The sequence below is a fragment of the Melanerpes formicivorus genome, unplaced genomic scaffold, assembly GCF_026170545.1.
Source record: "Melanerpes formicivorus ecotype bairdi unplaced genomic scaffold, bMelFor1.0.p_v2 SCAF_5, whole genome shotgun sequence".
Taxonomy (NCBI): Eukaryota; Metazoa; Chordata; class Aves; order Piciformes; family Picidae; genus Melanerpes; species Melanerpes formicivorus.
Window position 1 is genome coordinate 23,757,425 of NW_027142357.1, and position 13,290 is coordinate 23,770,714.

Below are 13,290 nucleotides of genomic sequence, written 5' to 3' on the forward strand. Positions count from 1 at the left end.
ATTCCATTACATGTTTACACACTGAGAACTTGGATTGTTTTTGAAAAGTGACAGCAGCAGATTAAAAGAAAAAAAAAAAAAGGAAAAAAAGGTGGAGAAGGGATATCTGAAACTTATGACATGCCATCAGAATGTTCTAAAAATACTATTCTCTGCAGAAACCAGAAAGTATCTGGTACAGCTTCCACAGCCGTAAGCCAAAGGGATTACCAGGAAGCTTCTAGTCACGGTCATTACATTGGATACAGGTGTTTTCTAGCCACATTGGTACAAAGAAAACTAATTAAGGAATTGTTTTCACTTGGTAGGAACCAAGTGGAACTTGTCCACTCTGAGTGGGTCCTGCATAGTGCCACAGTACTATGTGTATCATGCAGCTCCCTTAAACAGTGATAGCAGAGCAAGATTTGCACCTACTAGTGCACCTCACAGATTAAGTTATAAATTATGACCAAAAAATACTGCTTAACTGAGCACTCTGAAGCACTTCATATCTGAATATTCAAGGTCTTTACTTGTTCTGGCATCTCTACTATTCAGTTTTTGCATTTTTGATTTTTCTTATACCTCCTTTCATACATTACTGCTTCAAAACACTGCTAATTTATTCTCTTGTATCATAGAAATCCTAATTTATTTTTCTGACTTACTTCAAAGCACTGTTTTCTATTAACTGGTCTCACAATGCTTATTTCACTATCTTTCTTCTTGCACCTGCTCTTTGAATTTTATTTGCCTATCCTTCCTCCCAATTCCCATGAATACAGCCTCCTACTGTTCAGCAGAAATGTGTTAAAAGGTGTCTAGAGAAAGAGGGAATCAAGCATTTCTGCATGTTCAAATAAGTTAGGGACTATTTTGGATCTGCTGTCTTAGGTAGCACAAATCCTCATACTGACTTGTGCATCAGGGGTAGGAAGTGCATTTGTCTTCCCTGCAACTTCCTGCAGCCTCTGAGTACTGTTATAACCTTGTGGTCATGGGGAATGAGAGCTAAGAAGTGTTATTGAGGTTTAGTGGATTAAGATTTAATACAGGAAGTATCTATTGCTCCCTCTGTGTAAATAAAGCATAGGGAAAACTATGTTTATATTCTCTCTAAAGGCAATGCTTCTCCCCAGCCAGCACAACCTAACTCCTGTAAGAAAAATCCATCGTAAAAGCAAGGATGTGGATATAGACTACCATTAATCCTAGAATAATTTTGGCTGCCTGCTCTGACTGTGCCTAACCACTTCATCACTGTATAATTTTCAGGTCCTGTTCACATATCTCTGCCTAGATGGACTGATGTCAAAGCTTAAAGTTTGATTCTCCAGCCAGACTCCCAGAGATCAGATAGTCAAGGAGGAAAATCCTCAAATTTAACTACTTAGATATTATTTCAGGGTTGAAAATGTTGCTATATCCAGATTTTCCTGAATCCATCATTAGGTCCTTTGATTTGTTATCAGCCAAGCATTTCAAGAGTATCTTCAGCATTCTCGATCCACAGAAGACTTGCGTGTTTCTGCACTGTATCTTGTCTGTCCTGAGCTTTACAAAAGTAATCATTTATGTGACATACTACCACTTAAGGGTGTGTAGGTCATAATACCATTACAAATGAAAATGTGACTTACAAAAGTGCACTTCTGCACCTATTTTAAACAAGGACATCTGCAGACAAATACACTGTGAACACCAACTTACAAGTGCACTTCAAAAATATCTTTTTTACATTACTGCTATTCCATCTTGGAACTCTCTCGAACACCTGCTGATTTTCACTTAACACAAAACTGTGCTAAACAATGTGTTTTATTGTACTCACAGGTGCCAAAGACTATTAAGGACAGATTCAGCCAGTTAATTTGTTTTTCTTAGTTTCTGACATTAGGAAGGACACAAGCCTAGGTCTCCAGAAACTGAAGGAACAGAGCTAAGTTCTCAGCCAAAATGTGTCACACACTGGCACTTAAATAAATCCAGACAACTCAACAGACATTCACAGTTTATGATATCTAACTTTTGGATAATCTAACTTTCAATTGTTTCTTTCTAATCTGACATAATATGTATATATGCACGTTCTTCTTGAAAACTATTTTAATAATTTATGAACTTTGCTGTTTTCCAAGAAAGCAGTTTCAATGTAGTATTGGGTCTTCATACATTTGAAATGCATTCCAGACAGAATCACCACAGCCAACTTTCTATTCACTCTTCAGTCAATAAAACACAGCTCTCATCTACTAAGTTTGAAAAAGTCTTGACTCTGTTTCACTCCCAGTATAACCCATTGTGAAAGATTTGAGTATTTCAAGCTCTTTACAATACACTTAATCATCAGCATTTATAATCTACTTCCTCCAAAGATTTCTACATACATAATACAAATTTCAGATTAAAATAAAGTCTTATAATTACTATTCTGTAACCTGAAATTGTGCTGGCACATTTCCCTAATGATTTTAAAACATTCTTCTGTTGCACAGTGACAAACTGTTTTCTATGCATGCTTCCATTGGATTTTCTACAGTGCAGCCTTGGACATTCCAGCACATGTGCTTTTTATTTTTAAACAACAAATAATGCTCTCCTGTTTTGAGACAAAATTTGACTAATTTATTAACGACTACCTTTTTCTGTTCTCTGCAATGTTTTTTCATTCAAAAATGTCAGACTTTTAGGAGTTTTGTATCAGGATCATTTATTGAAAGGTATTTTTTCCTGTTTGCCTCTTAAGTCCTCAGCAGACTCACCTCACAATGACACATTATAGTGTCAAGTAAGGAAAAAGGCAAACACAATGTGGATCATATTTCATATCTCATAAAACACTGCAGTTTCAGTAACAGCAACATTATTACAAAACCAACTGTAAAGAACCGCAACTCCTCCATTTTATGTTTTAGGGGCAAACATTCCAGAGCCTTCACTGAGGGCAGCAGGTGTCACCAAGCACCACTTCTCACAAACGGTGGCAGTCTACCCCTGTGAGAACACTTATGAACAGACTCCTACAGCTGTAGACATGACTAAAATTTCTCATGTATTGACCACCACTGTCTACTGCTCTTCATCAGAAGAACAAATCTGGACTCTCTAGCAGAGACTAGAGAGACACGGTTAACTGTGTCCAAGCCGTTAACGGGACAGAGTATGCATAATCATACTGATGTTTATTATTAAAAGATCTAAGCAAAAATAAAATTTATCTTACCAAAAGGAGGAGACTCTCTCCCATCTTCTAACCCTGAATCTCGCTCTCTGTCTCTCTTCCTGTGTTTATGTCCACGGTGCCTATGGCGCCGGTGACTTTTTCTTCCACCTAGTGGCACGTGGACTCCAATGAACAATGTTCGATGACCTGCAGGTGGAACAAAAGTAACCTTTTAAAGAGGAGCAGTGTCAATATAACAACAATATTGATAACCATAATATAATTAATTAATGGTATCATAATTATAATTGTGTTATTGTATAATACTGATTATTCTATTAACAGTCATAACACTGATTACAATAATGATGCAGCATCACAGATGAACAGGACCAAATCCCAGGGCTTATGATGCAGTGCCAAGTTTGTTTTTCATTTTCAAATCTGCATCTCTGTGTGTGAACTCTCATTAAAGCCAGAGAGGTATTCAGCAAATGCTAACATGAAGGAGCTCACAGATCTCTTTGCATTAAACTTTTGGTAAAGTTGCTATTTGCTTTTGTGTGTACAGGAGCTTTGCAAAACTCAGTGTCAAACCTTGACAGAATTCTTGTGGAAAATTCACTGAAGGGAAAAAAAAAGAAGAGAGACTCAAAAACTCCAATAAAACACTATGGAAGCCAGACTGAAAAACCCCTACACAACTGTATGTGTTCACATCATAAATACAGTGTTGGTAGCATAGGGTGCTTTCATTTCTTCTACACTGTTTTTTAAAATACATAAGAAAGTACACGCTTCTATGCCTACCATCATCTTTGAGTCTTTCAGCCTGAGGAATTTTATGTTGCTGATCAAGCCCAAAAGATTTAGCTCTCTTAGCTATGTAGGCTAACAGGATCAGAGCACAGTAAAGCGTTTAGAAGGGGGAGAGCACAGGGGAAATAGGCAGCAAGTACCACAAAACAGAACAAATGGGAAAAGATTCATGACTCACTACAGGCAAGTCTCCCACATTTACTCAGCAGAAATACAGTCCAGATTACTCATCTCAAATAACATTTATTTTCTCCTTGAAACAAGCATAACACGGCTAGTGGATAATTACTGATTTGCTGCAATCATTCAGCATTGTCAATCATCTGAAAAAGGTCAAGAACATTAAGCTAAGGTAGCACGTGATCACTAATCCCATGGAGACTCCAGCAGGGGCAGAAAACACAGCCAGGCAGCATTTGTCACAATACATCAAAGAAATTCAAGGCTGACAGAAATTCTTTGCAGAGGCAGAGCTAAAAAAGCTGGAGAAAAGACTCTGGGCAAGACACTAGTTACTCCCTCAACTTCGATTCATATAGAGGAGACCAGAAAGCAGTGGCACCAGTTTGGGGAGACTATTTTTCTAGTCAGAAGATTTTTCTGAAGCAAAGCCCATGAACTGAGAATTATTTATTTAGGTACCTGTTGTTGTTGTTGTTGTTGTTATTATTATTATTACTATTTAACCCAAGAAATAATTTAAAAATAACTGATGCCTTTAGTGTATTTCAAATGTATTGCAATCAGTGACACATGAAAAATGTATTCCATGAAAGGATTTCATCAAAAAGACATTGAAGGACAGCAGTAATGTAGTTCTCAACACTTCCTTGTTGCTTTCATTGGGTAGAAAAACCCCAAACATTTTAAAAGGAATGAGGTTACCCTTTCTAATATTTTCACAGTATCACTAAGGTTGGAAGAGACCTCAAAGATCATCAAGTCCAACCTGTCACCACAGACCTCATGACTAGACCATGGCACTGAGTGCCACGTCCAATCCCTTCTTGAACACCTCCAGGGATGGTGACTCCACCACCTCCCTGGGCAGCACATTCCAATGATGAATGACTCTCTTGGTGAAGAACTTTCTCCTCACCTCCAGCCTAAACTTCCCCTGGCACAGCTTGAGACTGTGTCCTCTTCTTCTGGTGCCAGTTGCCTGGGAGAAGAGACCAACCTCTTCCTGGCTACAACCACCTTTCAGGTAGTTGTAGAGAGCAATGAGGTCACCCCTGAGCCTCCTCTTCTCCAGGCTAAATTATTATTATTATTATTACTAATTTAATAATTGCCAGAGATGCAAATAGAGTGCTATTTCAATTTAGTAATTTAATACATTCCTGGTGGTTTGTGATAGAAGTGGGCATGCCTATCCTAGTTTTGTGCCACTTCAGTGCTCAGGTTGTACCTGCACCAGGAAATGCAGATTCCAATTCACACTTCAATTAACTTCCAGGGCTGAATCCAGGACTTGAGCCAGACTGCACTTTATTCAGTAAACTGGGAAACAGGCTAAAATTCCAGAACATCCTTGTGTGTATGAATTCACAGCAATTCTCCCTATATAGAGAGAATCAGTTCACACTGGACAGAAAACAAGAACCTGGAAACAGAAATGGCTAACCAGGAAATGCAAAATGGGTTTTATTCCTACTATGTGAATCTACTGAGGCCAACAGAATTCCATCAAGGCATAACTTCAATTAACTAGAGAGGAATCTAGTTCTTTATAACAAGGTTCAGGCAAATAGAGGAAAAAGGAGAGTCTGACATGGCAAAGTGAATAGTTTTCTACAGAAAAAAAAAAAAAAGAGATAGAGTAAAAAGCAAAATAAATCTGAAATAGTTCAGAAATTCTGCTTTATTAGAAAGGCTCAACTGTGGAGCAAAAAAAAATAAGAAAGACCATCTGGAAACAACAGAAAAACTAATCAATTCTAAATTGCAAGAAAAGTGACAGTGAATGACAGAAGTAGGAAAAAAAAGATGAAGGATATAAAATATACTCAATGAATAATGTAGCCTTTTGTCAATTAACCTTTATATGGTCAAGATTGTAAACTGGTGCCCAGATGTAAAGTATTTTTTCCTATACAAGCTGACTAAAGAAGAGTTTTCAGTGAGCTCAGTAAATTATGTTATAATTTTTTAAATCAAAGTTATTTTAGGTATCAGTGAGCCACAGAATTTAACTGGTCTTTCTGAGCTTTTTGAAGGAATCTTACATTAACATCAATAGAGAGTTATGGAAAGACCATAGCCTTGTTCCTGCAAATACATGCACTGAACCTTCTTCGCCTCTATTTTCAACAGTAAGGCAGAATAACTGGCCTCCTGAACCAGTAGATGGGGTCAGGGGATAATGTGGTCCCCCTGAAATCCAACAGTTAGAGACTTGCTGAGCCACTCAGATACTCACACATCCATGGGACCAGATGGGATCCATCTTAGGGTACTAAGAGAGCTGGCAGATGAGCTGGTCAAGCCTCTCTCCATCATCTACCACCAGTCCTGGCTCACCAGAGAGGTCCCAGATGACTGAAAACTGGCCAATGAGATGCCCATCCACAGGAAGGGACAGGTGGAGGAACCCAGGCTGTGGTCAGAGTGGCTGGAGAGCAGCCAGGCAAAAAGGGACCTGGGGGTACTGGTTGACAGCTGGCTGAACATGAGCCAGCAGTGTGGCCAGGTGGCTAAGAATGCCAGCGGCATCCTGGCCTGTATCAGAAATAGTATGGCCAGCAGGAGCAGGGAAGTCCTTCTGCCCCCATATTCAGCACTGGTTAGGCCACACCTTGAGTACTGTGTCCAGTTCTGGGCCCCTCAATTTAAGAAGGACATTGAGACTCTTGAACGTTTCCAGAGAAGGGCAACAAGGCTGGTGAGAGGTCTTGAGCACAAGCCCTATGAGGAGAGACTGAGAGAGCTGGGATTGTTTAGCCTGGAGAAGAGGAGGTTCAGAGGAGACCTCATTGCTCTCTACAACTACCTGAAAGGAGGTTGTAGCCAGGTGGGGGTTGTTCTCTTCTCCCAGGCAACCAGCACCAGACAAGAGGACACAGTCTCAAGCTGCACCAGGGGAAGTTTAGGCTGGAGGTGAGGAGAAAGTTCTTCACAGAAAGAGTGATTGGCCATTGGAATGTGCTGCCCAGGGACCAGGTGGTGGAGTCACTGTCCCTGGAGGTGTTCCAAAAAGGACTGGACGTGGTACTTCAAGACATGGTTTATTTCTTATGAGGTGTTAGGTATTAGGTAATAGGTTGGACTTGATGATCTATGAGGTCTTTTCCAAACTGGCTGGTTCTGATTCTATGAACTAAAATGTATTTCAGATGCGCCACTAGGAAAGATAATAATAAGCACATGCATGAATATTTTCAGTATTAGACTTCAGGAGCAAATAAATTTTAGAAACTGAACCTCAGAGAAAATACATTAATATAAAAAAATTATTATTTACACTCTGAAAGCTTATGTAACATGCAACACACTGAATTTATCTCTGCAATGTCGCCTTTGTAAGGTGCTGTATGTCCACTGTTAAATTGTACCAATACTATTTTTTTTTAAAGAGTATTCTTAATCTAATTGCTCATAGCTGGGGAACAAAGCCCAGAACATAAAGTTAGTTCAGATCTATGCATTTATAGCAGAAGAGGCTTTGGTGTCTTGAGGTTTACCTTCAATGCACTGAAACACTTCTTAAGTGAAAATACTTTTAACAATTACAGAAATAATTACTCTTGTTATAAAGAGTTCTTTTTAATTTCCACAGGATTACATGAATAAATCAAAATTCTATTACAAAATATTTTTAAGGGCTTCTGTTAATTGTATTTAATTTTCAGAGAGATGAAAGTACATATATGTATATGTAACAATCAAGACCTTCCCTAAACTTTTGAAGAAAAAAGTGTATTGTGCTGCAAATATCTCCACTTCGTGGAGGTATTATTTCTTTCCCCTAGAGAAGACAGATATGAAATATACATTATTAATATGAATACATCTTGCAGAGACATTGCTCAGAATAAAGTCTAAGTAGAACAGTTGGTTGGCATTACTCTATTCTAAGGAAGAAATTCTTCCTTACACCAAACTTTGGGAGCCCAATAGTAAATTAAACATTGAAAAAGGCAACCTCAGAAAATCAAGTATTTTCTGCACAGCCCTTGAAAAGGACAGATGGAGCATTTTAAAATGTGATTCAGAACCTGGCATTCTGGGTTCTTAAAACTACCTATCTTATTCATTAAATCAATGGAAAAGAAATATAGTGGTATTTCTACAGCTTTGAAAAAATATATCCCATCATAATTTATGGGGCTTGACAACTTAGCATAGGTACTTCTAGACATCCCATTGCAGTTGTCTGAATGGATATGACACTGCAAAGGAAAACAGAGATGGAGAGAAAGGAATTGTAAATGTTTACCTTAAATTAAAGGAATTAAGATCTTTGTAACAGAATTCTTTAACAGTACAGATAGTTTTGCCCCAGTGCCTCCCATTCTCATTCCAAACACAGTTTTAACACAGAAAACACATATGAAGCACACTCATCTTCCCACTTCCCCATTAGCAGAAATTTCACAGACCTACATGTTATACCCATCTCAAGGGACTGAAGGTACTGAAGAGCTCCTTACCTAACCAGTCAAGTTAGTGCCTATTACATAAAAAGTGACTGTCCTGGATCTGCATATCCATGAGCACACCAGGTGCTCGTGGTACATCAGCCTGTGTTGCCTTCCACCTGGAACGAACTGAATCTGCCTTAGGCACCTGCTAAGACCAAGGCTTTCAGATTCCTGCTCGCAGGCATGATGGACAGGGACAGATAAGGGAACAGAAGGGTCTTAAAGCATCTCCAGAAAGAGCAAAGGCAGACTTCTGTGACCTACTTAGGAAACACTGCAAAGACATGATGCCTTGAGAGAGAGTAACTTGCCAGTGGTTCAAGCAAAGTCTCAAATACCTGCTGACCATAGCTGGACTGCAGGGGTTTATCCCTTCTCTGGAAAACACTTAGTGCCTTGAAACCTTTTTTATGTATTGCCAGTAAGAGCTGAATCAAACACAATTTTCCATCCTCTCAAAAATGAACAATGAGGTTGAAACAGAAAACCTGTAGACCGTGTAGAGTTTTTTTTTAAATTGCCTTTTTCCTTATATGAGAAAAAGTGATTATGGTGAATTGTGTAGGAGCAGAAGGTACATGACTCATGATTCAATACTGTAGTGCAGCAGGGAGGCAGAACTAAAGAGAAAGCAGAAAGGACAAAAGCAATGCTTCTTAAACCTATAGTTTATATTGCTGTTCATGGTTATGGTTTCCTCAAGGGACATTTTCTACCTTTTCACCATGTTATGATTTGGAAGAATTGACAAGAAAACCTTCACAGATGTTTTAGATTATACATGTAACTTATGTTCTAGGTTAAATAGAAATTATACATTCAAATTAAAAAAATAAAACAATGTCCCTGGCCTAAGAAAACATGACGTGGATACTGAAAATGGAGGATAAGAGCATCTTCCTGAAATCATTAAAGTCAAGGACCTTTGAAAGAGCCCTGATCAAAGACTACACTCCCAAAAAGTCTGTCCTTTTTACAAAATAATTTTCCAGGTTGTAGCTAGGATAAAATGTCTTTTTAATTGCATGGATATTCATTCCTATTGCTCCAGAAGTGTTTTTTGTACAGTCCTAACACAAGATCAGACCTTGCCAGAAAGCAGTGGGAAAAAAAGCCAGCAGACACAGAACATAGGTGGGTTGGATAATAGGTTGGACACGATGATCTTGAAGGTCTCTCCCAACCTGGTCTATTCTATTCTATTCTATTCTATTCTATTCTATTCTATTCTATTCTATTCTATTCCATTCCATTCCATTCCATTCCATTCCATTCCATTCCATTCCATTCTAAACAGGACCCTCTCAGACAGTTACACACTTTCCACTGATGGAAAGTGAAACTGTGTTTATTGGAGGGAAGAATTTGACCTATATTTCTAAATTAGCAAGTAAAAAAAAAATGCAAACTCAATATTAACACAACTGTGTGTTAAAAAAAGGAAATGTTTTTTGTCTTCTGAAGCTGCAACTTTGCCGCTTTCACCAATAGTGGCAAGCTAGTCTATGCCAGTTTCAATTATCAGAACTTCACAAGGTGAAATATTTAGAAATATTAGTCCCCACAAATACTGAAAAGTTTCCTTGTCAGTGAAGCTCACAGCAAAGCCAGACTTCAAAACCCAAAGGTCAGGATCAACAGAAGACTATGGCATTCAGCCAATACTATGTGATAACTTCTTTGCTTATATTTTTTCATTTAATTATTTTATTCATTTCTTGTGAGCTTACAATGAGATTTTATGAAGGTTCATGAATCTGCAAGGTGAATCACCTTCCTACAAACATGGCAACACCTGGGAAGGGACAAGAGATTCATTCAAAAGAGCAAAACCAGACAAGTACCAAGGCAAGGGAGCAAGCACAACTCAGAAGAAAAGTGAAACCAAAAAGAACATTGAGACACGTAGGGGAAAGGAGACAAAACTACCAAGAGGTGCTACAGAAAGATATGCCTTAGCAATGATAAATGGAACAAGCTAGAGCATCTAATACCTGGTAGGCAATAAAATGAAAGAATTCTGTGCTTGTAAAGCCAAAATGTCTCTTTTTGAAGAGACCTACAGCTATACAACCTCAAAAAACATTACAGTTGTAGACCAATCTGAACCTCTCCTCAAGTCTTTACTTCCACAGCTTGTATTCTACCTCTCTAACAAACAATGCTGCAAGGAGAATGAGATAGCTCAGAGTGAACATAGGGATGAATGGGGCACACAAGGAAAGCAGAGGCAAGAAAGCTTGAGGCAGGGGATCTGTACTGATGAGGTAATAAATTATTTGCAACAGGCTGTAGCATCCTGGCAGCCAAAGGATGGGGAGACTGGTTGATGTTCCTGTCTGGCCAAGCAGAATTAGTAGCCAACTGACATCTACACAGGGGCCAGGCTGAATAAAGGCCAACAGGTTAATAAGATTTATGTTCTTTCAGTCCTATGAGCTGCTAGGTCCTATTAATTTTCAAGTAAATAATGTCAGTGGAAGACAGGTCCACGATTATGTTATTTCTATAAAAAATGTTCAGTCCTTGGGAATAAAAGTCTATTTCACTATCTGGAGCCACTCAGGATTTTACTAAATTAGAGTTCAATTACAACGAGACTTTAAAATGTCAACCCTAACTATATATAATCAAAATTTCATTCAAATAATTTCTAAATTGCTCTCACAAATTAGAACAAATATAAAAAGAAAAAACAACTACAATAAGAATTTTTTAAAAGGATAATTACATACTCCGGGATTTCTATTTTTTGATCAGCAGGACATTTACTATAAAAATTAATCTTTCACACAGGTTGTTAAATACAAAGCATCTCTACAGTCATACTAACTTTTCAAATTAGTTTTTGGTTTATTGAGTTTAAATCCTCAGCTTCTACATCTTGTTCTGTGTTGTCCTAGTGATGTTTATTTCCTAATTTATCTTGAAGTCTCTTGTGACTTTAAGTGATCAGTCCACATAATCTAAATTCTGTCAAAAGTGTCAGAATGCATGTTCTGAGGTACAGTGATTTGTATATTGGATACGCTGTCTTTTGCGTCCTGAGAGACACATGAAATTTCCCATGAGGCAATTTTTTTCCCATACCACTTAGATAAAATGAACTAAACAAAAAGTTTAAGAATACCTTGACTTCTCTCAGTCAGGGATCACTGTGGAGTGCCATTATGCAGCACATGCAGGGCAACAAGGTGATCAGGCTCAGTCAGCATGGGTTCATGAAGGGTGGATCCTGCTTTCTGGCTGTGACAACGTGACACACTTAGTGGATGAGGAAAAGGCTGTGGATGTTGTTTACCTGGACTTTAGTAAAGCATTTGACACTGTCTCCCACAGCATTCTCCCAGAGAAAGTGGCTGTTCATGGCTTAGATGGTTGAATGTTTCACTGGGTAAAAAACTAGCTGGATGTCTGGGTCCAAAGAGTGGTGGTGAATGGAGTTAAATCCAATTGGCAGCCAGTCACAAATGGTGGTCCTCAGAGCTCAATTTTGGGGCTGGTCTTGTTTAACATCTTCATCAATGATCTGGACAAGAGATAAGTTTGCAGATGACAGCAAATTGGGTGGGAGTGTTGATCTGCTCAAAGTTAAGAAGGCTCTGCAGAGGGATCTGGAGAAGCCGGATCGATGGGCCAAGGCTTTAACAAGACCAAGTACTGGGTGCTGCACAGGTCACAACAAACCCGTGCAACACTACAGGCTTGCAGTGGAGGGGCTGGAAAGTTGTCCAGCAGAAAAGGATCTGGGGGTGCTGGTTGACAGCTGTATGAAGCCAGCAGTGTGCTCAGGTGGCTAAGAAGCATCCTGGCCTGTATCAGAAAAAGTGTTGTCAGCAGGACCAGGGAACTGATTATGACCCTGTACTCGTCAGTGGTGAGGTCCTATCTTGAGTACAGTGCTCAGCTTTGAGCCCTGTGATACAAGAAAGATATTGAGGTGCTGAAGCATGGTCAGAGAAGGGTAACAAAGCTGGTGAAGGGTCTGGAGAAAAAGTCTTATAAGAAGCAGCTGAGAGAACTGTTTGTTTAGTCTGGGGAAAAGAATGATGAGAGGAGGTCTTACCACTCTCTACAGCCACCCAAAAGGAGAGTGTCTCAAGGTGGGAGTTGGCGTCTTCTCCATAGTAACAAGTGATAGGACAAGAGCAAATGGCCTGAAGTTGCACCAGGGAAATTTTATATCAGATATTAGAAGAAACTTTTTCACTAAAAAGGTTATCAAACACTGGAATAGGGCCTGCCCTGAATCCCATTCCTGGAGGTGTTTACAAGATGTGTAGATGTGCTGCTAAGGACAAGGTTTAGCAAGACTTGATAGAGTTAGATAATGGTTGGACCTGATGACCTTAAAGGTCTTTTCCAACCAAAACAATTCTATGACTCTACCATTTTGAGATTTCTTCCAAGAGAGCCAGAATTCATCCCTGATTTATGCCTGGACCTTCACCTAACAACTCTATCTCCAGCTGTCTCCCTATTGAAGCTGCTTCTGAACACAGGCCATGGTAATAACCACAGCAGTTCTGAAATCCTGCCACAAAAATTCAGGATCCGCATCTGACCACCTCTAGCAAGGACAGCCAGGGAAGTAATTTTCACTCTCAGCTATATGGTGGGTGTAATCATAAGACCTTAATCAGAGTGCACTTAGTGCCAATCCTTTTGCATATCTCAGCAGGT

The 13,290-nt window shown here is 39.1% G+C and overlaps 1 protein-coding gene across 6 annotated transcripts in view; it reads right to left on the reverse strand.

The window, feature by feature from the left end:
- Positions 1-13,290, reverse strand: part of SLC4A10 (solute carrier family 4 member 10) — a 167,587-nt gene that overhangs the window by 79,402 nt on the left and 74,895 nt on the right. For all 6 annotated transcript variants that reach the window (XM_068138761.1, XM_068138763.1, XM_068138764.1 and 3 more), the window contains one exon: positions 3,206-3,352. In XM_068138761.1, coding sequence (XP_067994862.1) covers positions 3,206-3,352 — 147 coding nt within the window. The remainder of the gene's footprint in view (positions 1-3,205; positions 3,353-13,290) is intronic.